Source organism: Elgaria multicarinata, chromosome 1 (genome assembly GCF_023053635.1).
Source record: "Elgaria multicarinata webbii isolate HBS135686 ecotype San Diego chromosome 1, rElgMul1.1.pri, whole genome shotgun sequence".
Classification (NCBI taxonomy): Eukaryota; Metazoa; Chordata; class Lepidosauria; order Squamata; family Anguidae; genus Elgaria; species Elgaria multicarinata.
The window spans coordinates 201235832-201262675 of NC_086171.1; the positions used below are offsets into that span (position 1 = coordinate 201235832).

The following is a 26844-nucleotide window of genomic DNA, read 5'->3' on the forward strand; positions in this document are numbered from 1 at the left end:
AGTGTAGACAATACTGAGCTAGATGGAATAATGTCTCGGTCAGTATTAGGCAGCTTCCTGTGTTCCTTCGCTGCTCTGTAGCTGTGTTTCCAAACTTAATTAGCACTGAGTTCTGGCTGCATTCACACAACACGTGGTGGTCACTTTGGGATGAAATGTGATATAGAATAGCTGAGTTCAGACAATACAATAACTCACACTCAAAGGTTGAGTATCGGTTCAGGGTGGGTTGTCATTGAATTGTGGGTTGTTGTTCAACCATGGGTAATGGTGCTGTCTGAACCCAGCTGCGATAATAAATCATGGTTTGTTAACCACGGACAACCCACAGTTCACAATCCAACAACAAACCATGGGTTGTCTTCATGGGTGGTTCGTAGTTAACAAACCATGGCTTGTTAGCATGGCTGGGTTCAGATTATACAATAAGCCATGGTTCAACAACAACCCATGGTTCAATGACAACACATACTCAACCCATGCTCAACCTTTGAGTGTGGGTTATCAAGTTATCTGAACCCATTCAGTGATGCAAAAATCATGGCTGCTGTGTTGGGGCAGGGAAGTTGTGAGAATGGCCCTGAATGGATTTGCCATCTGAACCCAACATTGTGTACCGTTCATGGCTCTCACTATGATGAACTCCATGGTCACTTATTTCAGACAATCAATGAAAGGAAAGACTTTATTTATTTATTTCTATTTATATCCTGCCCTTCATAAAAATCCCAGGGTGGGTAGCAACAATATTAAAACATATAATGCCAAAGGCACGAAAGATGTAGCCGTTACAAATGTCTTAGTATATCGGTCACGTCAGAAAACACAAGCAATTATTATGTACAACTATAGGGCTCTGCTTTGGCGAGAGGAAACAGGCCTATGCACATATGGAGCTAAAAGTACGGAGGTCAGGAGCAGAACGTGGGAAAAGAGCAGTATTTCCATAGGGATTCAGTCTTGCAGTAGCTAGAAGGTGGCTGAGTAACGGGAGGAAAGTAGATACCTACTATTGGAGACAGAATGGTCAGGTGTCCTACATAAGAGAGGATAGTTGAAGAGTTTCCAGAGGACAATCCTCTATTTGAAGATTATCAGAGGACTGTCCTCTATTTGAAGGGCTGACCAGTCTAGGTCCAGAACCATAAGAAGGAAGAGCACAAGCCCTGAAGTGGCCCATCAGCACTTAGAACCTGGGCACGGTCTTCCTCACCATGGAAGGATGGATTGTATTTCTATTTAAATTATAGTTATTATTTCTAAATTTGCATCCATTCATATAAATTAGCACATGCAAATATGATGCAAAGTGGCATCCTCTTTTTTTGGTGATGGATTTCCTCTTTTTTGGCAAAGTGTAAGTGGCCATCCTAAAAGAGAAGATAGACTTGCATCGATATCTGAGATGAGGAATCCACCTAAGAGTAGAGAATGGTTTCAGTGCTTTGATTCCCTCTCCCCTTAAGAGAGAGAGAGAGAAGGACTTAATGAAAGTGAAGTAAGAATATGGAGACCAGGAACATAAGAGGTGGCACATAGCCATCAGGACTAGTAGCCATTCATAGCCTTTTCCTCCAAGTAGCCATTCATAGCCTTTTCCTCCAAGAATTTATCCAGCCCCCATTTTAAAGCCATCCTGAGTTTAAGACTAGTCTCTTCCGGCAGGCCTACCCAGATGAATTTTAAACCTAAGAATATTAAATTTAAGAATTTTAAGATGTTGTGATTGTTATTTTAATATTGTATTGGTTTTATATGCTCTTTTAACTAGTTTTATGTATTATATTGTATCTGATGTTGTTCCCCGCCTCGATCCAGAGGAAGAGGCGGGTAAGAAATTTATTATTATTATTATTATTATTATTATTATTATTATTATTAAAATTGGTAGTCATCACTACATCTTGAGGTAGCGAATTCCATAGTTTGGCTACGCGTTGTGTGAAGAAGTCCTTCCTTTTATCTGTCCTGAATCTCCCACCAATCAGCTTCAAGTGGTGACCCCGGGTTTTAGTATTATGTGAGAGGGAGAAAAATCTCTCCCTATCCATATTCTCTACACCATGCATAATTCCGTATGTTCGAACAATGAACTTCCAAACCTTACAGACCAAGCCAGAATCAAACTTTCCCATTCGTATCGAATATGGGAACTGGCCTGTGTGAACGGAATGCAAATGTTGTTCCGCTCCGCTCTCTCGAATGGCTATTCAATCCGGCTCTTTTCCCCCATGCCAAGGGACTTTTCCAAAGGCAAGTAAACACGCCAAGGGTGAGCCTCTGGTTCACAGCCAACAAGCCGTTGCTCTGACTACAAAACCTGCTGTTCTATCTGTTGTGCACTTCACTGGCCTCAGAGTCTCAGCTGTCGCTAGCATCCGGTGGGTGGGTGTGCTCAGCCTGTATTGAAAAGTGACGATAGAGAGCTTTTTCCCCTCTCTCTCTCTCTTCCCTTTTGCATCAGGGACAGAATTAGGCCAAAGGTTGTCCCAGCCAAGAGGTTTCGTAAACCTGACTTGAAAACACCCGGGGTGGCAGGGTTGACGAGCCTCTATTTCAAGCACTCATTAATCGAGCGGGTTAAATGATAAACCCTTTGGATGTGCTGTCATTGGTTGTTTCTGGGGACATCATCCATCCTTGGCAAGGAGCCAGGAGACATGTTTTTGTGGGGTGACATAAGAGACAACCCTCTTTTGCCCAGGCTGGTAGGATGGACTGTAAACAAGGAAGAGTATTTAAGGAAGGAAGATGCTTTCTGGAAAACCAGAGGTCTTGGGGAGAGTTGGTCGGAAACAACGCCTTACTGCCTGGAAGGACCAGCGAAACCTCCAAAGCTAAATATACAGACTGCCTCAGAAAAGTAAGTAGACAACCTGCATCTTGATAAAAACACTCAGTGATGATCAATGCCATGTGATGACTTATTGTTCCTCAGTGGGACCGAACATGCTTTTCTTATCACATGAGGAAGGGATGTAGCTCAGTGGTAGAGCGCATGCTTTGTGCCCAAAAGGTCCTAGAGTCAATTCTTGACAATACTGAGTTAGATTGACCAGTAGTCTGACCCAGGCAGACTCCTTTATTCCTCTCACTGAAAGTATTTTTCAGCAAGCTTTTCAACTCAGATCTTGTACGTAACATACAATTTCCCCTTCAAACACTCCCCCCACCTTGCAGTTCATATTACTGGCAATATATCCAGATTCACACTGAGAACCAGTGTAGTATAGTGGTTAGAGTGTTGGACTGGAAATTGGGGATTCTGGGTTGTAGTCCCCACTTAGGCATGAAGCTGACTGGGTGACTTTGGACCAATCACTGAATCTCAGCCTAACTTGCCATATGAGGATGTTGTGAGGATGAAAATGTCCACCCAGTGTGCGGCCGCTGTGAAGAAGGCAAACTCCATGTTAGGCATTATAAGAAAAGGAAATGAGAATAAAACTGCCAGTATCACACTGTCTTTATATAAATCTATAGTGTGACCCCACTGAGAATACTGTGTACAGTTCTGGTCACCACACCTAAAAAAAGATATTATAGAACTGGAAAAAGTGCAGAAAAAGGCTACTAAAATGATGAAGGGGCTGGAGCATTTCTCATATGAGGGGAGGTTACAACAGCTGGGATTGTTTAGTCTGGAATAAAGGAGGCTAAGGGGAGAAATCACAGATGTGTACAAAATTATGCATGGTGTGGAGAATGTGAATTGGGAGACGTTTTTCTCCCTCTTTCAAAATACTAGAACCTAGGGTCAGCCCTTGAAGCTGATTGGTGGGAGGTTCGGGACAGATAAAAGGAAGGACTTCTTCACACAGTGAATAGTTAAACTATGAAAATCACTCCCACAAGATGTAGCGATGGCCACCAATTTGGATGGCTTTAAATGGGGGTTGGATAAATTCCTGGAGGAGAAGGCTATCAATGGCTACTAGCCCCGATGGTTGTGTGCTGCCTCCAGTATCCAAGGCAGTAAGCCTGTGTGCACCAGCTGCTGAGGAACATGGGTGGGAGGGTGCTGTTGCACCGTGTCCTGCTTTGTTGGTCCCTGGTTGACAGCTGAACTAGATGGACCCTCAGTCTGATCCAGCAGGGCATTTCTTATGTTCTTAGGAGGAGGACCATGTAACCTACTTGGGGTTCCTTGCAAGAGGAAAAATGATGGGATAGAACTGCAATAATAATAAATATGAAAATCTTCCTCCTCATCACCTGCAGGTAATAGGCGATGCCTCCCCAGCTGCAGACGCAGATGAACGCCACTCCCAAGGTTGTCCAAGGAGATCTGAAGTGTTTAGCCCCAGATGTGAGGGACTTCATTGAAAGCAATGCTAAGCTGTGCCAGCCTGAAGCCATCCATATTTGCGATGGCTCCGAGGAAGAGAACAAGAATATTTTGGAGCTCATGTTAGAACAAGGCATGATTAAGAAGCTTGGGAAATATGAGAACTGGTAAGTGACACAAATATGGGTTCTAATGTAGTGTGAATGAATGAAGTCTAGTACACAATCTACTGAAGTACACCTGTTGGGGTTTTGTGTGTGTGTGTGTGTGTGTGTGTGTGTGTGTGTGTGTGTGTGTGTGTGTTAAACCTGGGGCATGTTAATGTCATCAGTTTAATGTCCTTGCTTGCTGTTTTATTATGGGAAAATAAATGTGTTTCTCTTTCTCTTTTCCATATCATTCCTACATAGAGCGCCCCCCCTTTTTATGGAGGCTTTGTGTCTAATGGCTTCGTGGCAGGCAGAATATCAACAAGTAAAGATTTTCCCATTATTGCATCAGTGTACTGGGAGAAAACTTCACCTAAAAATGTCTGTTACATGTCTTTTTAACTGTACAAAGCAAAGCCTTTGTCCATAAGAAGAGGTGACAAACCTATTCCTCCATCACACTTTCTTCATTATAATTCTCAGTCATTTAGATTCTTAATTTTTGAGATACATACTCCTTGTGTCTTCTTTGCATGGGAAAGATGAAGTAAAAATGAATGAATAAAATTAATCTAGCTGTGTGAATAGATGTAAACACTATTTGAGCTGTGGGGTTCTGGAAGCACAGTACTTGCATTTGGGACAAATGGCCATTTCCTCTCCAGAGTTAAGCTTAGGGAAAATAGCAGTGGTGTGCAAAGCCCTGACAGGCCAGCATTTGTAATATCATGAACTCACTTCCCTTCATTTTTTTAAAGCAATGAATTTTAATTATTTATTGTATTATTACGTTTCTATACCACCCAACACAAAGCTCTATGGCTGTTTTACAAAAGAGTAAAACCTTAAAAATACAATATAAGACACAATGTAAAAAACATACCATACAAAACCTATAGAGGAACATTTAAATGAATAAATGTACATGCAGCACTTGGAATGCTGGTATGTCTGTCTCTCATTTACACTGTGAAGGCAGGAGAAAGTGGTCTTCACAGAACAGGTCAGAAAATCCACTGCAAATCAGGGTCAAATAGGTTGGCCAGTTTTACATTCCAAAAAAGAGGAAATGCAACACCAAAAAAGAGGACACATAACATATAACATTTGCATATGCTAGTTTTTTATATTCAAATTTAGAAATAATTACTATAATTTAAATAGTATAATATATCCCACCATAGTGGGGAAGATTGATTAGTCAGCTTGTGTGCCTGCTCAGTCTGCAGCTCAGGGACTAAGCGTTGGTGGACAACTTCAAGGCCCTTGGAGTTTATCTTTATCCTTAAGCAGGCCTTGGAATGGGCAGCTCTTCAAATAGAGAACGCCTTGAAATAGAGGACTGCCCTCTGACAGTTCTTCAAATAGAGGACTGTCCTCAAAAAGTAGGACACCTTGCTTTTTTTGAGCCAAGCAACATGCAACATTGTGAAGTTATGTTTTGTTTTCTAGTGTCATTGTAATGGGGACGGGGGATCAGGATTAGAACTGTAATATGTGTGGTAGTAGGGGACCCTTTCCTCCCCAACATGCTTTTGATGAAAACTATCATCCCTACCCACCCCCTGCATCCTCCAGCTGCTATTAGCTCCGTTCTGGGGGTGGAAGTGCGATTTTTATTGGGACTGCAATGGGGGAGGAAAGGTTTAATTCTAATTTCTGATCCCATTCCAGCTATTGACAGCAACTTCAATGGACTGGAGGGGGGGGAACGTGCTGTGGACACACAGGGAAAGCCCCGCGGTGGCAACGGATCTGCGTCTTGTCAGTTGGATGACGCAGCTTCACAGCCACTGCAGGGCTTCCCCACGATGCTCTGATTTGAAAAAGTTGGGATTTACCCCAACTTTTTCAAAGGGAGTGACGTCAACATGGCGCTTCTGCTGTGTAACATCCCTCTGCCGCCTATTCGGAGCCAATCCGGGGGCAGAGCCTGGTGAAAAGTGACCCGCGATTGGTTGCCTTCCACCAAGAAGAGGGGGGCGGGGCGGGGCGGCTCTGGGTCCCAAATGGCCACCCAGAAAACCTGCGTTGGGATTGCCTGACCACCGCTTTGGGAGAAGGAAAGCACAGGGTTGAGGAGGGAGGCAACACCAGCCCGGCGCCGTGAAGACACCCCATGTCGAGCATCATGGGTAGTATATCCCTCAGTGTTATATCTGTGTGCATTCCAGAACTTTGGTTCGTTAAAACATAGCAAGGCGAGCATACCACATGTTCCAAAGCATGTTACTTGGAAGTAAGTCCTATTCTGTTCAGAGTGACGGACACTGCAATCCTGTGTACGCATACCTGGAAGTAAGCCAAATGGTACTGACTTCCAAGTAAACATGCATAAGATTATGCTTTCAGTCTTTAATATAGACGTGCAGAGGATTGTGACCCAGTGGGCTAAGTTGTTGTGAAGCTACAGGGACATTTAGCTATGAAGATGCCAATGCAGCATTTCTTTTTCTACTGCGGAAGACATCAAAATGCAAACTCTGTGAGCCAGAGCATGAAGAAACCTTAAGATCCTCTTGCAACTTTCTCTCAACATCAATGGGTCTAGACGCGAGATGCTAAGAGACTTAGAACTATTGCTATTCTTGTCTATCAATGTATCAGTCATCTTGTGGTGCCATGTGGTGTGTGTGTGTGTGTTCACACAACATGTTTTGAACCAACACTTGGTGCCCCTGAGCCTTCCCGCCACTTAATGGAGAACACACAGCAGTACGTAGGTAATCCATTAGAAGTATTTGACAAAAATATGTTGTTGTTATTGCTGTTTTTGAAAAGTGCTAAGAGTCTAGCAGGGGTTAGGCTCCACTCCTCAAACTCCTTACTCGGGCGTAAAACCATTTACCTCAGCAAGTCTTCAAACAGGGAGCAAATGCTTTGATTGTGATGTAACTAATGTTCCTTTCATGATCAAACACCGTATTGTGCTAGACAATCTTGAGGTAAAGAGAAATCGTACTGGATTCCTGTCATTTTTCTTACCTACATGACTGAACTGTAAATGTCGTTCTTCTGGTCTCCACAGCTGGTTGGCTTGCACAGATCCAAGGGACGTGGCAAGAATCGAAAGCAAAACCGTTATCGTCACTCAGGAGCAGCGAGAAACCATCCCCATCCCGCAAAGTGGAGTGAGCCAGCTGGGACGGTGGATGTCGGAAGAAGACTTTGAGAAAGCCTTCAGCATCAGATTCCCCGGGTGCATGGAAGGTAGACAGATGAGAAACAGTATTCAGTGCTAGGATAAAAAAGAAAAGGGAAAAGCCATTGCTTCTCATTCCTGGCAGGATAGTGACATATTGTTTCAGATAGTGAACAGAGTCATTTCTTTTGTGACCAGTTTGTCTCTGGACAAATAGGTCCTATAGGTTTATGAAGCACAACAAAAACCTGCAAACCCTGTAATAAGGGTGAATTATAGATGAGGGTACATTTATTTATTTATTTATTTATTTATTTATTTATTTATTTATTCAATTTGTAACCCCTATATATATATATATATATATATATTATATATATATATATTTAATTACATTTTTATACTACCCAATAGCCTATTTATTTGTTTGTTTGTTTGTTTCATTATTTCATTTTTATACTACCCAATAGCCGAGGCTGTCTGCAATTCACAATGAAACCCATAAATACAACAGGTCAGATCATAATATAAGCTTTAAAAGTTAAAAACAAACAAACATATAAAACCCAAATAAGTTACAGCCCAGGGAAAGCCTGTGTGAAAAGATATGTCTTCAGGAGACATTTAAAGGATGTCACATTCAATACCTTCTGAACCGCAGGAGGGAGAGTTTTCTAGAGGGTGGGTGCCACCACAGAGGAGGCCTGCCATCGAGGTTCTTCATGGCGACATTCCATTTGCCATGAAGTACAAAGTACATCACGTGATGCCTCTATTATACCACCAAAAACTCTTGGAGGGTGGGGGGACACCACAAAACTACTGACTGACTGGTTCGCTCAATCATTGCAGCTTAAACAAGCCGTGGTGTTCCTCCATGGTGGGGGAAATAACCCAACAACAGGCCATGGATTACTTGAGAGTTGTTTCCTCCTCAAACAAGCCACATAGCCCAATACAGACGACATGATAAGCTGGGCCTGGGTCATTAGACAAACGGTATCCAGCATGTACCAGGTTTTAAACAAGCCACCATGGCTTGTTTAAGCTGTGGTGATCGTGCGAACTGGGTCTCTTTCTCCAGCCCTGGCCACAGTCCGTAGCTGGGATTTCTAAAAAAAATGAAGTTTATTTCTTTGTTTTTAAAATGAGCATCCCAGGTTCTCAGACTAATTTGGGCTCCCAAAACGTAGGTGGTGTGGAGGTGGGTATATTGTCTTTTCATTGTATTTTTGTACCCTGGAGCCATATTTGAACTGATTCAGAGCCAAATGTAGCTGACAAAGCACCATTTGGGAATCCCTGCTGTATAACTTACCTATTTAACCAAATTTCTGTATTCTGTAGACTATGGGTGGCTAACAAGATTGTAAAAAAGCAACAAAATCTTGCAGTGTTTCAAGTTACAGCCATTCCTCCCAATAGCCAGTATCTTATGATCACTGACCTTGTTCAGTTCTCATTGGGCTGTTTTGGGTTTTCCCCCACCCCAATCGGGGTTTTCTTCTTAATTGTGTGTGTGTGGTTTCCCAAAAGCCCTGCTGATACTTGTGTCTTGGTAGTACCGTTTCGTCTACATCAGGATCCACAGTCACCTCTGAAATGTGGAAATAGAGGAAATGATCATCCCTTAAGGCAGGGCTGGAGAACCTGTGGCACTCTAGATGGACTACAACTCCTACCATCCCTGATCATTGTCTGGGGCTGATGGACACTGGAGTCCAACAACATCTAAGGGCCACAGGTTGCCCCTGCCCCTGCCCTAAGGTGTCATATGTACACTGAAGAGTCGCAAAACCAATCTGCATCCTTAGCCCAGTTTCTTAGCTCAGTGGCAGAGCACATGATTTGCCTGCAGAGGATTCCAAGTTGGGTGACCCTATGGAAAAGAGGACAGGGTTCCTGTATCCTTAACAGTTGCATAGAAAAGGGAATTTCTGCCGGTGTCATTTGTATGTATGCAACACCTGGTGAAATTCCCCTCTTCATCACAACAGTTCAAGCTGCAGGAGCCCTGCCCTCTTTTGTATCTGGTCACTCTAGCTATACCGCCCTCCTTTTCATATGATCACCTTAGTTCTAAGTTCAAAGCCCGGCATCTCTCCCATAAAATTGTCAGCTAGCAGGTGATTCGAAATCCTTCTGCTGTAGACCCTGGAGAGTCACTGCCAGTCAGTGCAAGTAATACTGGGCTGGATGGACCAATGGTGTGAGTCAGTATAAGACAGCAATATATATCAGCACACACCTACATCATTCCTCTGATCCTAGTGAATAAGATGTTTTTAAACATCTGGACATTTTACATCATATTCCCCTAACCTGGTGTCCTCCAGATGTTTTCTACAACAACTGCCATCATTCCCAACCAGTGGCCATATTGGCTGGGGCTGATGGGAGTTGTAGTCCAAAATATTTGGAGGGCACCAGGCTGGGGAAGTCTGCTTTAGATCTTTTCTAGTTTTAGTGCAATCCTATACATGTTCAGACAGGAAAAAGTCCCACAACTCCCAACATTCCCCAGCCAGCTATAGACTGCTGGCTGGGAAATGCTGGGAATTGTAGGACTTTTTTTCTGTCTAAACATGCATAGGATTGCATCTTCTACTGCTGTAGATGAAAATAATCCCAGGCACAAAGTTTTATCCTAGTCATCTCCCCCACCTGCTATTTGTCCTTGGCAGGATCTATACTACTGCTTTAAATCGCTTTATAACAGATATAAAGCACTTTAACTGCTTTAAAGCACTATAAAACTGTTATAAAGCGCTTTAAAGCAGTAGTGTAGATCCGGAAAGCGTGTGGTGAGTTCCTTATATGGGAAAAACATTCAAATGTATGGTCTCCCACCTACAGCCCCCGACTGTAGGTGGGAGGGAAAGCTGTACCACTTATTTTATTTTATTTATTTAGATTATTTAGAAGCCATCTTTTATGGCCAAGCCCTCACAGGCTAGCTTCCATCGTATAAATGAAAAATCACAATATTTCATAAAACAAAATCACTGGAAAACATCAGAAATGCAAGAGACAGCGTAAAAGAGTGGTAAAAAAAAATCCAGAATAAAATAGCAACAGAAGAATAACTTAATTCTACTAAATATGCTGCTGTCTGGCAGTTGCCAATCAAGTTTAAAAAGATTAGTATTCAGTTCCTTCTTTTTTAAAAAAATACCCGCTAAAATACAAGTACAAGAGAAGGTTTGTTGTTGTTGTTGTTGGTTGGAAATGTGTAGAATCTCAACATATTGTTGTTTTCAACCCCCAAATCTGCTTCTCTTTTGCAGGGCGCACCATGTATGCCATCCCATTTAGCATGGGACCAATTGGTTCTCCTTTATCCAAGTTTGGGATTGAGCTGACAGATTCTCCTTATGTGGTGGTCAGCATGAGAATTATGACTCGGATGGGAACATCTGTCCTAGAAGCCCTTGGCAAGGGAGAATTTGTAAAATGCCTGCATTCAGTTGGGTGCCCTTTGCCGTTAAAAAGTAAGCAAGTCATCACACAGAGGAATATCTCATTTCCTTACCGTCGCTTCTCCACCCACGCGAGTTTGTCCCTCATTACTTCCTCTTTTGAAAGAGGAAGTAAACAACGTGCACGTGGCCCATTCCGTGGGCCGTTTTGATTGCGCTGCTTCTCCTGCACACAGCAGGAGATAGTGGCGACTTCTGTCTTTAAAAATAAGACGTACTTGCTGGGGTGTTTCTTTGTCCTGCGAAGAAGGGTAGAAAGGGCGGGAGGTGCGCACGATACAGACGACATCGTGAGAGGGACCCACAAAAATCCATGAGTGCCCAGTAACGAGCGAGCAATAAAACATTCGTCTGATGATGCCCAAACTATATAGCCTTTATTATTTAGGGTGCAATCCTATGCATGTTTAGACAAAAAAAGGGGTCTAAACTTGCATAGGATTGTGCCCTTAATGTACTTAAACATATTTTGTGGGCTTTATTTCACAGAACTGCCATGTATCCATTTGATTAAGAAATGCTAGCTTTGGGTCATTATGTCATGAAAAGCAGCAGACCAGAATTGCTCATTAAAGATGCTGACAAGTGTGCTTTGGAGCAGTCATGGTTAGTTTTAGATCCTCTGATGAGATTTGTCCCTGATTGCTTGTGCAAATTACATGCAGCCAGGTCTAGTGGTGTAGTGGTAAATTTGGAAGTGCAATGACAGTCCCTATAGCCACACCAACAAGGCGAGGCCCAAAATGCATGCAGCTGTGTGGATCCATACCAACAAACCAGTTTTCATCTCCACTTGGAGCAGGTCTTTTGTAAAGACAATGGGTCTTGGGGGTTGTCTATACGGGTTCTTTATCCCGACCTAAACGCACAGATTCGCGTTTAAGGACACATGACGCAGCTGTCCATTTGCCGTAGCACCAGTTTTTTAATGTGATAATGCGCATATTCGCATTTGTGATTTACCACAACTTTTGGATCAACGTCCGAGTTTGCACCGTGTTATAGTTATGTGTCGTTGGGGGAGTTAAATCGCATTTTGACATGTGGGCGGAGCTTTCAGGGCAGGACAAAGTGACTGACCGATTTCCTGCCTTCCCACCTATTGCGTCCTCCTTTGGCTCCCTTGTTCCTTCCCGCCGTTTTCATTTTAAATTATATGATTCTGCGGAGCTCCACAGAGAGAGCTTATAATATTAAAAGAAAGACGGGGGAATGGGCAGCCAGAGGAAGGAGACATGATCAGTGTCCCTCTCGCTCCTTGGAGAAGAGCCTCCATTTTCTTTTTGGAGGGTTGTCCTTTGCAACGTGCTGCTTTCCCCTCCTCTCGCGTCCTCCTTTGCTGCCTCGTTCCTTTCCCCCCTCTCGGTTTTTCTCTTATATGAATCTGCGGAGGTCCGCAGATAAAATGTATAGCTTCGCTCCTCTCTCCTCCAGAGCATCGTATGTGCGTATATGCGCATGTGCGTATATGCGCATATGTGCATTAATAACTGCACTGCAAAAAAATTCAGGAGATAAATTGCTGTTGCTGCTGCAGTGTGATGCTATTTGCCTAGATTCGAATCAACGAAAATTTGGGTTTATATTCAATGAGAAGCAATCCCATTGTCGTATAGACAGGGGCTTGGAGAGAATTGCAGCTCAGGTCATAGGAAACAAGGAATTCTTGGGGCAGGGGTTGGGGAGATGACACCAGTGTCCCTGCTAATCAAAACATGCCAGCACTGTGTCCTTGCAAGCCCTGGTTTCACTACACTGGTCTGGTTCCAAAGAAATGGGGAATTTCCCCTGTACCTTTCTTTCACAGAAAAACTATGAACAATGACCTGTTTTCAAAGGTTGCTGGCCACTACACACTGCTGTAATGATGCTAGCTGTGCAAACAACACTACAGTAACACCTAATGATAGAAAATATGTACTGCAATAATAGAAAAAGAAATATGCATGAGGTCAGGTTTAGAAAGGATGCAAGTTTATATGTGCACTTTTTAACCAATCACAAAAGTAATGAGTTGTGCTTTGTATTTTGTAGAGCCTCTGGTCAACAACTGGCCATGCAACCCAGATTTGACACTGATTGCTCACATCCCTGATCACAGAGAGATCGTTTCTTTCGGAAGTGGTTACGGAGGAAACTCCCTCCTGGGGAAAAAGTGCTTTGCTCTCAGGATTGCCAGCAGGATTGCCAAAGAAGAGGGCTGGCTTGCTGAGCACATGCTGGTAGGAAAAAAGTTTTAATACATGCATTATTTAAGTCTTAGTCAGTTTAATGCCTAGAGGATGCTCACACTGCATTTTTTACGATGGTTAAAATGCAGTCCTGTAAAATACTTTATTGCACTTCAGCTTAGGGCCCAGCAAGATATTGCACACACAGAAACAGTTATAGCAAAAGTCCAGCGGACCTTTCCCTCCACATAAGAAGTAACTTTTGGAGTAGACACAATGAACTGTAAAAACACACCCACACATCCACACACACAGCAGAGGTGTGAGAGGGTGTTTATTCCTTTCCTCTCTGCCATTTTTTGACATCAGCTCCCCCTCCCCCCACAACGCACACAAAACTTCTGCCCCAGGTTCCAAATGCATATTTGCAAAATCTTGATAAGGTTGATTTGGGGCAACAGTTCATCCAGTCGCTCCACTTCCTCGTCTGTCATATTGCTTGCATGTTCGCAAGTCGTGACTTATAAGGGAGAGAAAGAAAATGTATCTCTGTGTGTGTTTCAACAGATCTTGGGTATCACAAATCCTGAAGGCGAAAAGAAATACTTTGCTGCAGCTTTCCCCAGCGCTTGTGGAAAAACCAACTTGGCCATGATGAATCCAACTCTGCCGGGCTGGAAAATTGAGTGTGTTGGGGATGATATCGCTTGGATGAAATTTGACGATCAAGGTAACCGCTTTAGTATTCGACTGGGAATTTAGCCAGGGATGTTGTCTGACTTTAATTGCTGTGGGATCTTGGCCTCAGCTGTACCTACGGGTCTAGCGCGACGGAGAGGTGAGGATCTCGTGATATTGTTATCGCGAGATCTCCCCTTCTGTTTACACATGGCGTGCGATGGCCTCAGAGGAATAGGACGTCTCGCCCACCATTTTGCTTTTTATTTTCTTAAAGGAGAAGAGTGCACGAGCACTTCTGCGCAAAAGGTTAGTTTTTTATTTTAAACTATTTTTCCGTCTCCCCCCACCCCACCCCCGATGGGCGCAGAGCTCCTGAGGAGCTCTGTGCCCCATGTGCAGTTCCCAGCTCCTCGCGAGTAACCGCGAAGAGCCAGGACAAACTGCGATGCCTGCCCACATGGGTGAGACCGCGGAAAATGCAGGCTACAACTGTAGGGCCATATCCCGGGGAAAAGGGGGGATGCTCCCGGGATCCCCTGTGCGTCATGTGGATGAACAGGGATGATCCTGGGGCAATCTCAGGGATATCGCCCCATCTAGGTATGGCCTAAGTCAGCAGCCTAACCAATACTAACATTTGGGCAATGGAGACGGTTTTCTGGTTCCTCCTAGTACTGGGCAGGTCCCTCTACTTGTTGCCATTGAAGTCAACTTGACTTCACCATAGTGAACTGTCCTTGTAATTGTTAAACCGGTTTTGATATCGTGACTTAGCAAGCAGAGCCTTGCAAAACGTCCAAAAGCAAATTGAAGAAACATGCATTGACCATAATTTGGAAGTATGTTAAAACAATTGCGTATCTGGTTCACTAGGTGAAGTTAACTTCCCTGGGTCCAAATTAAACTGAAAGTGTTTGTGTGAATAGACTCTAAGCTCCATCCGACGAGCGTTTCATTGCACGCTCGTTACTGGGCACTCACAGAGTTTGCTCAGGTCCCTCACATGACAGCGTCTGCCTCCCGCGCCCCTTCCGCCCCTTCTGGCCTTCCTTGTGCAACAAAAAGAACCCTCATTACATCCAATGTTTTTTAAACTCGGAACCGCTGCTCTCTCCTGCTGTGTGCAGGAGAAGCAGCACCATTAGAACAGCGGACTCCATGGGCCTCATGCTCATTCTGTACTTCCTTTTTTGAAAAGAGAAAGTAACTGAGGAACGAAAACACTGGCAGAGAAGCAAAGGTAGGGAGCTTGTTAACTCCCAGTGTGATGGAGCTTTCTGAGGATATTCCAGTGCTAGATGGTAGAAGAACAGAGCTTCTCTTGTTCCCAAGGGCTGGTAGCAACAGTTCTGGTTCCTATTTGTTTCTAGGACAGATTTCATACAGGCTATTTAAATGGAGAGAGAGTTTTTAATGTGATTGTATCATCTTTTCAAATTGACTAATGGCCATTGAAGGAAGGTGAATTTACAACTGCATTTTAACATAAGAAGAGCCCTGCTGGATCAGACCAAAAGTCCATCTAGTTCAGCATTCTGTTCACACAGAGGACAACCAGCTGTTGACCACAAACCCAGAAGCAGGACACAAGTGCAGTAGCACCCTCCCACCCATGTTCCCCAGAAACTGGTGTACATAGGCTTACTGCCTCAGATACATGAGGTAGCACATAGCGATCAGGACTAGTAGCCGTTGATTGCCTTCTCTTCCAAAAATTTATCTAACCATCCCTTAAAGCCATCCAAATTGGTGGCCATCACTACATGGTAGAGTATTCCATAGTTTGGCCTTCCTGATTTCTTTTTCTGCCACCTGCTTTTGATATGAATACATGTTATTTGAAATGCATTTTAGTCTTCCATCTATCACTTTCCCCAGAGAATTGAAAATATTTGGGAATGTTTTTTTCTTACATTTAAAAATCCCTCATACAGAAGCATGGGGAGCCTTCTCAGTTTCACAGATGCGGAGTTCCTTCACTGGTCTTCAGTGAAACACTCTTGATTTTCATGTTATCCACACATAAAGGAGTGAGTGCGAAGGTTTGCATGCAAGGAGGAGCGCCTCCTCTGTTTTGTTTGTTTGTATTCCTTTACTTTGGAGGAGGTGCCATGCCCATGCCTGGGGCGGTCGCCTCACTCCAAGAGGAAAAAAGTCCCGGTAAGTCCCCAACTTTTTAAAACTGGAGCTTTGGGGGAATGCCTCAGGACAGCTCCGGGATGGCAGCTGCGTCATATAAATGACCCATCCTGGGGCAAATGCCTTGTCAGGACAGGCCCCTTGTCAGTTTTGCCCTTGTGAAAACTTCACTCACCATCTCAATTTTGGGTGCCACTTTGTCTACTGCTGCTCCAAGATTAGGAAAGGCAGTTATTGAGCATCATCACACGGGAAATCGCGTTTGCTTACCTTCACTTCTCTGCCTGTGCGTTTGTCCCTCATTACTTCCTCTTTTGAAAGAGGAAGTAAATAACATGCACATGGCCCATTCAGTGGGCCGTTTGATTGGCTGCTTCTCCTGCACACAGCAGGGGATAGCAGCAACTTCCGGCTTTAAAAATAAGTCGGGATTACTGTGGTGTCTTTTTGTGTCACGAGGAAGGCTAGAAGGGGCGGGAGGTGTGCGGGAGGCAGACAACTTCGTGAGAGGGACCCGTGAAAACCCTTGAGTGCCCAGCAACGATCATGCAATAAAACACTCGTCTGATGGAGCTCATTGTTTTTTGACCTCCAAAAAATCATGTACATGCACCAGCACAGTAATTCTTTAATTTTAGAAAAAGAAACTGACAAGGCATCTGATAAGGCTTTCCCCAATTTTGTCAATTTCTCTGAATCCAGAGGGGGAGTGAAGGAAATGACAGCGGGGCAGGCTTGAAGATATGAGACGGCATCAAAATCTAGTCACATTCGAGGCTTGCAGGTGGGAGAATATCTGCGCTGGTGTGGGTGTGTACTGACATTTAAAATGGGAACGGCACATCTTGTGATCACATATAATGTACGTTTACTGAAGCAGGGATAGTTAAAGCACTTTACAACGGGTGCGTGGTTTTGGCATAACTGAATGGGAACTGCTCAGAGTTAGGGAGTGCAAAAACAGTATTTATGGATGAAGGAGTGGAATAAATGGATAGTTATAGGAGGGGAGAAAAAAGATGGCATTTTAAGTGGAATGTTACCATAGGATGGGGGGAAGGAAAGTAACCACAACAAAGAGGACCCCTTGAAAATCAAATTCAGGACAAGCATGATGGGTTGGGTCCAGGATCTGTCTACCACAGGAGGAAAGGATCATCTGGAAGAGGAAGGGCTCTGCTCACAGGAGGTCCTTCTGCCTGATTTTTGGGGAGTTTTTCCCTTCCTGCTCCCCACACCATAGCTCGCCCCACCCCATTCAGCAGACTCTCTGTAGCGTTTTCACAGGGCTGGAGGGGCTGCCATGAGAAGGAGGGGGCAGCGAAGTCCACGTCCATCAGTGTGGTTGATCCAGCTTAAATCTATGTAGATCTAACCTAACATCTGAAGCTCAGGCCACTGCTAAAATCCCCTAGGTCACTTAAGAGCGATCAATCCAGAGAACGGCTTTTTTGGAGTTGCTCCCGGGACGTCGGTGAAAACTAACCCCAATGCTATGAAGACGATTCAGAAGAACACCATCTTCACCAACGTAGGAGAAACCAGCGATGGAGGCGTATATTGGGAAGGTATTGATAAACAGCTTGCCCCAGGAGTGACGCTCATGTCATGGAAAAACAAGGAATGGACTAGCAAAAACGGTATGAATAATGGCAGTGAAGGCCCACTGTCCTTCTTCCTTTTATCTTCCCTTTATTTTTAGTGAATGATGCAATTGTCAAGTATATATCTATAAACTGCTCCCCCCAGTCTTTAGGTTTACCAGTTTCCTTTTGCAAAGACGGGATGCCCTACCTGCACTGGTTAACAATTCCCAAATACAGGAGAGCATTCTCACTAGCCAGACTTAAGGTCCTTCCCTCTAAACTTTTAGATGGCAGATACAATAATATCCCACAGCTCAACAGATGTTTTCCCTGTAAAAATACCGAGGTGGAAACCATATCACATGTGTTACTGTTCTGTAGATTTTATCAAAGGGCTAGGAATGATCTTCTGAACCCCATTTTACAATCCTTTCCTGGAGGGAATCTACACGTCATACTGAAGGCGCTTGCATGCGCCCCCAGTACCCATCCCAAAACGATTGTGTAGATTCTGCCTACCTGCAGCCCAGAAGAGACGGAGGAGGAGGTGGCTGGGGAATCCGGCCGCGTCCTTGCCGCCGCCGCCACCTCCCCGCCGGCCTCCTGCTGCTGGGGTAAGAGCGACCCGGGTCGGAGAGCTCGGCGGAAGCGGAAGTTGAGCTCTCCGACCCGGGTTGCTCTTACCCCGGCAGCAGGAGGCTGCAGGCGGCAGCGGCGGCAAGGACGCAGCCGGATTCCCCAGCCGCCTCCTCCTCCGTCTCTTCTGGGCTGCAGGTAGGCAGAATCTACACCATCGTTTTGGGGGCATACTGGGGGCGCATGCAAGCGCCTTCAGTACGACGTGTAGATTCCCTCCTGGTCACCCAACTGAATTCCTAATGTCCCTACTACTTCAGAGCTCAGACAAGTAATCACCGAGCAAGTGGCCAAGTTTTGAACTTGGCTATTTCTATTAGATCCTCTATGGTTACTTGTCCTTTTAAGAGTTAAATGTACTTTTGTACAGTATGTAACTTTTGCTGGAATGGTCTATTGACTGCAATAACATTGTTGTTGTTGAAGTATATATCTAATATTATGTTTGCGCAGGGGAACCGTGTGCTCACCCCAATTCCCGATTTTGCACTCCTGCCAGCCAGTGTCCTATTCTGGATCCTGCCTGGGAGGCTCCAGAAGGAGTTCCGATTGAGGGTATAATATTTGGAGGAAGGAGACCTGAAGGTAAGCGCTTGCAAGAGAGATCCGCCTACCAAGTAAAGCACTGCTCATGGTTTAAAGTTGAGACGGAGGGAAAATGGGGTCACATCGACATGACATCCCTAACTTAAAAACAAAAGTAGTAAAAAATAGTTCAGTTTCTCTTGCGTAAATTAGGTTGACTACAAAAGGTGGGAGAGAAGAAAGATTGAGGGAACAAAAGCTATGTGGGGCAGGAAAGGTTCCTTATGCTGCAATCTGAAGCCATAGCTAGACGGGGCGAAATCCCAGGGCAATCCCCGGGATTGTCCCTGTGCGTCCACATGATGCACAGGGGATCCCGGGATCAGGGAGGGATGATCCTTCCCTTGCCCCGGGATCTCACCCTACCCTTTAGGCCCAGTTTTTTTGCAGTCTTGGGCTGAGCCCAAGACCATGGAATGTGTGGCTGGGTGTCGCGGTTTGTCCTGGCTCCTTGAGGTTCCTCGTGAGGAGCCGGGACCCACACACGGGGCGCAGAGCTCCTCAGGAGGACTGCACCCATCGGCGGTGGGGTGGGGGGAGCGGGGAAAGTAAGGTGTATTTTTTAAAAAAAACCTTACCTTTTACGCATGAGCACTCGTGCGCATCTTCTCCTTTAATAATAAAAAAACCAAAATGGCAGGCGCGACGCCTCTCCCTCTGAAGTCATCACATGCCACGTGTAAACAGATGAGGGATCTTGCGATAAAAACATTGTGAGATCTTCACTCCTCTGTCACGCAATAACAGGTAGGTCTAGCTAAGGCCTTAGACCTGCTTATCTGGGAGTAAGCCTCATTGAACTCAAGGGGGCTTACTTCTGAGTAGACTTATAGGATTGCACTGTTAGACAAGTTGAAGAAATTTGGAGGTCGTGGCATCTTTCTGAACAGCAATCCAAAGCAGGATTTTTTGCTCTGTTACAAAACAAATCTATCTGCTTTGATGGAATTCTGGAAAGAGAAAGTATCAGACTGAAAAGGTTGCTCGTACTTTCCCCCCAGAAAATGAACCGTCGTGTTTGAAGTGTTGGTGAATGAGCTTGGAAATAAAATGTTTCTAGCACACGTTGGTTTCTGACCCATGTAATGTAGGTTGAGATATCAAGCTTTAAAAAACGTATTTTAGACCTATTTGTATCATAAAGACATTTAACGACCCAAATGTAGCCTTATGTGGATATAGTAGTATCTACCTAAAGGTGATTATGGGTTTTGAGGGTGTTTTGTTTTTTTGCTATGGGATGAAGCTAGGGTGACCATATGAAAAGGAGGACAGGGCTCCTGTATCTTTAACAGTTGTATTGAAAAGGGAATTTCAGCAGGTGTTATTTGTATATATGGAGAACCTGGTGAAATTTCATCTTCATCACAACAGTTAAAGCTGCAGGTGCCCTGCCCTCTTTTAAATCTGGTCACTCTAGTATAGCTCCTGCACCTTTAACTGTTGTGATGAAGAGGGAATTTCACCAGGTCCTGCAGGTATACAAATGGCAACTGCTGAAATTCCCTTTTCTATGCAACTGTTAAAGATACAGGGACCCTGTCCTCCTTTTCATATGGTCACCCTAGATGAACTCTTCCTCCTCCTGTCTTATCTCATACTGGCTCTGAATCCAGTGCTGATTCTCACTCCTCTCCCCTGCTTCAGTCAAGCTTTTAAAAGACGTTCAGGCGCCTAGCATATTTTATCTGATTACAACTGCAATCCTTTAATAAACAGTCACCTGGGAGTGTAAGTTCACACTGAACTCAGTGGAGTTTACATCAGTGTAAATATACATAGCACTGAGCATCATATGTTTATTGGAAAGGTGTTTAAAAAAAGTTAATCCATTAAAAAAAATTGAAACATTGCTCTTGTTCCGACGATCAGCTTGGCTCACTTGGCAATTGGCTTTTAAATATTCAAGTTGTAATCGTGGCTTGTTGTGTCGTCTGAACCTGGCAGGAGTGGGCTGTGCAATGGTTAAACAAGCCTTGCATAACCAATAGCCTGTTCAGAGTTAAATAAGCCTCTGTGGACTGTTTGATTGTGTGAACCAACCCACTCCCTTTTAGGCTACCTGTGAGAAGGGAATTTAGCATGTACTTGCCATCTTAAACTGTTGGACCGTCCTTTCACCCGGTTCCTAATCAGCTGTAGCTCTAAAGAGGCAGAGGCTACTACTAACCAAAATCAAATTTTATTAAGGCAACCCAGCATGGGTTTTAGCCAGATACAAGTGTCATGATATAAAAACATTACATTACATTAGATTACTACTACTAACCTAAATCCCCTTCCATGACTCCATGTACCTTAAGATAGGGTAGCAGCCTCTTTATTGAACTGTTTATAATCTGAGTAGTTTAGATAAGCTGCAAGGAAGGGTGGCTACGCTGTAATGGTAAACTCACAAATGTTGGTTATAAGCCTGCTGCTGCAGTGTTTTAAAGCAGCAAAGTCAATTATGTGCGGCATGCCATCGACCGTTAAATACTGTGGCTGTCCTCTCCAGGTGTGCCTCTGGTCTATGAGGCCCTTAACTGGCAGCATGGAGTATTCATAGGTGCAGCAATGAGATCAGAAGCCACAGCTGCCGCCGAACATAAAGGTAAGTCAAAGGAAAATAATACCTTTGCATTAAAGCAGCCCATCTCATTATTTCCACCGGCAAATTGCTGACAGCCGCTGAAACCTGTTTTCTTTCTTTCTTTCTTTCTTTCTTTCTTTTTGTAAATATATTCGTGGTGCTGTAACAATTGCAAGTAAATATGGTGGGTGAAAAGACTGTATGATCCAGAGGGCTGAAAAGATTGGCCATCCGCTAACTCAGTTGGTGGGGAAGACTTAGCAGCAACTGATCCTTCTCCAGTTGTCACCCCATATGCAGAAAAGGAGGGTGGAAGCAGCAGCAATTATTGTAATGGGCCTTTCAAGCAGGGCCTTGTGAAAAATAGGGGTTGTTGGGCTGTTGGTAATTGGAGGGTTTTTTTTAAAGTCCCTCTGAAGTGGGGAGGGGTTTCGGGGGTGGGACAGACGGTGGTGGTGGTGAAGGATTGAATTCTCCTGCCCTGGTGTGCAAGTGTTCCTAATTCAAATCAGAGCCACTTGTTCTTACACTAGAGTAAATAAATAGCTAACCTTCAGCTACATGCTACGTGATTACCACAACGTGTAGTTTGGCTCTTTATGCCTCTGTTCAAGGTTTTTTTTGCAGGCTTTTGTAGAGCCTCAAAAGCCTGCAAAACCTATTTGAACAGAAAGAGTTGGGCCTCATCTACACCAAGCAGGATATTGCACTATGAGAGCGGTATATAAGGGACAGGAGCCACACTGCTGCTTTATTTATTATTATTTATTATTTATTGCATTTATATCCCACCTTTTTCCTCCAAGGAGCCCAAGGCGGCGTACATAATCCTACTCCTCTCCATTTTATCCTCACAACAATAACCCTGTGAGGTAGGTTGGGCTGAGTGTCTGTGATTGGCCCAAAGTCAGTCACCCAGTGGGTTTCCATGGCTGAGGAGGGGGGGGGACTAGAACCCAGATCTCCTGACTCCCAGTCCAACACTTTAACCTCTACACCTCACTTTATAGCAGTATTGAAGTGGGGCCCATTGACACATACCATATACCACTTTCATGCCACTATATCCTGCTTGGTGTGGCTCCTGCCTTCTACATACCACTTTCATACTGCTTTCATAGTGCAATATCCTGCCTGGTGTAGATTAAGCCTAGGTTAAAAGAAATGAGTGTGTGCAACAGTAGGTAATGATATATGTATTATACCACCTTCAATCCTCTTTAAAGTGTATTGTTTTTTCCAGTCCTCTTTTCCACATTATTATTATTATTATTATTATTATTATTATTATTATTATTATTATTATTATTAATCTCTTTCTCGCTCATGACAGTTTTTCTAGACAGATATGATGGGGTTTGACAGGTCATGCTGTCTTTTACTGATTCTTGGAATTTCCTGACAGTTCAGCATGTTTTAAATATAACTGCTTTCTGGATGTTGGTGTGGATGTATTTTGGTAGGCCCAGTTTCTGAAGGTTTTCTGTATATTTTTTTGATGTGATGCCAGTGATTGATGTGACTAATGAAATAATTGTGACCTTTTCCTATTGCCATAGTTCTTTAACTTCCATGGCCAGTGGTGTATATTTTTCTCATTATTATTGATTACATTTCTATACCGCCCCATAGCTGAAGCTCACGAGGCGGTTTACGTAGAATTAAAACAATTAAAAACGATATACAAAATATAAAACCATAAAAACATGCAGCATACACAAGAACATACATCTAAAAACAACTATGAGCTGTCAGCCAAACCTAAAAACAGATCTAGGATCGGTTAATACAGCTAAATAGGATCATCACATACAGCTAAATGCCTGGGGAAAGAGAAAAGTTTTGACCTGGCGCCAAAAATAGCAATGTTGGGGCCAAGCGGGCCTCGTTAGGGACATCATTTTATGCTAAACCTGGACCCATTCACTTTAAGCACCTTGTTTTCTTTTGCTGGCTCTTTTTAAATCTGATCAGTTGATGATCCAAGAATCTGCCTTGAGCTTCCTCACCACTACTGGTTCTTACCTATAAAGGCTTACATGGCTCGGGATCACAATACCTGACGGAATGCCTTTCCCAACATGAACCTACCTGTACACTATGTTCAACATCTAAGGTTCTTCTCCAGGTGCCTACTCTGATGGAGGCTTGGAAGACGGCAACAAGGGAGAGGGCCTTCTCAGTGGTGGCCCCCCAATTATGGAATGATCTTCCTGACGAGGCCCACCTGCCACCAACATTGCTATCTTTTTGGCACCAAATCAAGACTTTTCTCTTTTCCCAGGCATTTGGCAACATGTGATGAGTTTTAATTGATTTCAGCTTCGTTTTTTTTAGATTTGGCTGATAGCTCAAAGTTGTTTTGAGATTTATGTTGTCTTTGTGGGTGCTATCTGTTACCATGTCTTTACATAAATGTTTTTTGTTTTCTGTATAATGTATTTAATATTTTTTTACTTTCATTATTATTATTGGGAACCTCTCGGAGAGCTTCGGCTATGAGGCAGTATAGAAATATAAGAAATGCTTATGTTCTTATGGATAAATTCCTAGAGGAGAAGGCTATCAATGTTGACTAGCCCTGATGGTTATGTGCTACCTCCAGTATCCGAGGCAGTAAGCCTGTGTGCATCAGTTGCTTGGGAACATGGGCGGGAGGGTGCTGTTGCACCGTGTCCTGCTTGTTCATCCCTGGCCGATGGCTGGTTGGCCCCTGTGTGAACAGAGTGCTGGACTAGATGGACTCTCAGTCAATCCAACATGGCACTTCTTATGTTCTTCTGTTTAACAAATGAATGACTGTAATCGTTTTTATATACCGCCTAACATATTTAATTAGAATGTCTCTAAGTGGTATCTCTCTAATATCTCTGCTTGCACTTTGACAGCTATATTTAGATTGCATCATTTCAAGTGCATAAATCTGTACCAGTTGATCGTAGAAACGATGGAGCTCTCATTTAGGGCTATGTGCCACCTCAGGTCTGAATCCTGATTTGGAACTTCTAAATCTGTCCCAATCCGCCTCAGGCCACTTTGGGCCCGGCGCGATCCACTTCAGTTCTGGATCCAAAGCCCGAAGCAGCCCGAGGCAGATTGGGGACATTAAGAAACTACGAAAGCAGATTGGGGTGGGGATGCACAGTCCTACTCTCCATGTGAGTGAGTTGCTTATTCTGTTATCATCGTATTCTTTCTGCAGGCAAGATCATCATGCACGACCCTTTTGCCATGAGACCTTTCTTTGGCTACAACTTTGGCCAATATCTCTCCCATTGGCTCAGCATGGCGCACCGGCCTGCCGCAAAGCTGCCGAAGATTTTCCACGTCAACTGGTTCAGGAAAGACACACGAGGAAGGTTCCTCTGGCCTGGCTTCGGTGAGAACTCCCGCGTGCTGGAATGGATGTTCAACCGAATCCAGGGAGAAGACTGCGCACAGCGAACGGCCATTGGCTATGTCCCCAGTAGCGCGGGCTTGAACTTGAAAGGCTTGGAAGGGGTCAGTTTGCAGGAACTGTGTGACATCTCCAAAGATTTCTGGGAAAAGGAGGTGGAAGAGATCAAGAAGTATTTTGAAGAACAAGTGAATGCCGACCTCCCCTATGAGATGGAAAGAGAGCTTCTTGCGCTGGAGCAGAGAATAATGCAGCTATAACTGATATTTAGGTGACTCCGTATGTTGGGGGTGGGGAGGAAGCATGAAATAATCACACTCTTTTCTAGACGCAATGTCTGGAAGCACGAAAATGCAATGGCAGGCACAGTTATGGCCAGAGCTATTACTTCTAAAGGCTAATTGAAGACGTAATTCTCAAGCTTATTGAACAATACTTGCGAGGTGACTGAAGTTGGGCTATTGTTTGATGAGCATGCCTCCATTGATAAGTACTGCACTCACGTCAAGAAAGTTATCGCAGGATAGCTGTGGTTCTCATGTAATATTACTGATGCAGTGAAGGCTGGTGATGGACAATCTACCCACCTTGCCACTTCTCCATTCTAATTTACCATCTCCCAAAACAGTGTTTTAGCAAAATTGTCGTCGTCATCATCATCATCATCATCACCACCACCACCATCATCTGGCTGTTGTGGCGTTGTCCCACTCATTTGCCCCTCTTATAATGACTTTTAAGTGTTTCAAGTGATCCTTGTCTCCATACGTAATGACAACTATGCATTTGTGCATGTGCAATCTAACTCTATAGAACCAAGGTTTGCAGACGTTCTTGTAGCAACAACTGAGCAAAGGAAGTAATTAACTGTAAATATATATTTTAGAACTTTAAAAAAATCATTTAGAAAGATGACTATTCCATCTTGCCACAGATGCAACTTATTTGTACGGAAAGTGGCATTTTCTATGCTCCTTATATTTTGTATATCTTGACATCTGGTTCATGGTAGACTCCAAAATAATAAAATAAGCTTTTATACATAAGATTCTTTGCATCCAGTATTAATATTGCTTACACAATTGGCAGCTTGATCCTATGCATGCTTACTCGAACCTGGGTCCCACTGTGTTCAATGTGATTTACATGTGTATGCATAGGACTGCAGCTGTACTTCTTCAGAAGCTCTGTATATGTAGGGTGACCATATGAAAAGGAGGACAGGACTCCCGCAGCTTTAACTGTTGTGATGAAGAGGGAATTTCACTAGGTGCTGCATGCATACAAATGACACCTGCTGAAATTCCCTTTTCTATACAGGAGCCCTGTCCTCCTTTTCATATGGTCACCCTATATGTTATTCTCTCCCAACTGAAAATTTCCAAGGGCCCAGCACTTACTTTTGGAAGGAAGTTCCTGGAAAACTATGATGTCATGTAATATTTGAGTGGATTTGTAAAAATGCAGGTTGGATGTAGATGGAGGCACATTTTAAACAATCCAAACAGAGTACCAAATCCCACCACTCCCAATTCAGGTCTCCAGAGGCAGGCTTATAGCAGGGGTGGACAAAAGAATGATCCTGATCTACTGATATATCTCTGGGCGATTCACAGTAGATCATCAAACATTTCTGACTCTCAATTGTTTGACAATGGCAGCAACAAAATGACTCCCCTTTCCGGCTAAATTATACTGCTGAAATGCAGAAAGCTTGGGAGTAAACAGGAGAGGAAGGGCCATGACTTCCATTCAATTTTGGTACTAAAAACACACTCCAGGGCTCAGAATTCTTACTATTAAGGGTATGTCTTTTGCACCAGTCTCTGTGTTCGTGGATCTCCAAGTTTTAGTAAAAATCAAAGTAGACCCCACAAGCCAGTCTGCCCAACCCTAGCTTACAGAAGCCAAATTTAGCTCTCTGTCCCTGCATCTCTTCTCAGAGCATCAATCACACAGGGGAAAATCACATTTGCTTACCGTCACTTCTCCGCCTGCGTGTTTGTCCCTCATGACTTC

At 43.9% G+C, this 26844-nt stretch overlaps 1 protein-coding gene across 1 annotated transcript; it reads left to right on the forward strand.

Annotated features, from left to right (window-relative positions):
* Positions 1-2437: 2437 nt before the first annotated feature.
* PCK1 (phosphoenolpyruvate carboxykinase 1) lies at positions 2438-25374 on the forward strand. The gene is made up of 10 exons (XM_063146490.1): positions 2438-2863; positions 4222-4455; positions 7466-7647; positions 10867-11070; positions 13093-13280; positions 13797-13959; positions 17465-17689; positions 18725-18856; positions 21354-21449; positions 24631-25374. Exons 2-10 carry the CDS (start codon positions 4232-4234, stop codon positions 25083-25085), a joined length of 1869 nt encoding a protein of 622 aa, XP_063002560.1. The 5' UTR covers positions 2438-2863; positions 4222-4231; the 3' UTR covers positions 25086-25374.
* The last annotated feature ends 1470 nt before the right edge of the window (positions 25375-26844 follow it).

Coding starts and splice junctions, on each gene's coding strand:
- PCK1 (XM_063146490.1), top strand. CDS start 4,232: ATGCCTCCCCAGCTGCAGACGCAGATGAACGCCACTCCCAAGGTTGTC. Junction 4,456..7,465: donor CTTGGGAAATATGAGAACTG/GTAAGTGACACA, acceptor TGGTCTCCACAG/CTGGTTGGCTTGCACAGATC. Junction 11,071..13,092: donor GTGCCCTTTGCCGTTAAAAA/GTAAGCAAGTCA, acceptor TGTATTTTGTAG/AGCCTCTGGTCAACAACTGG.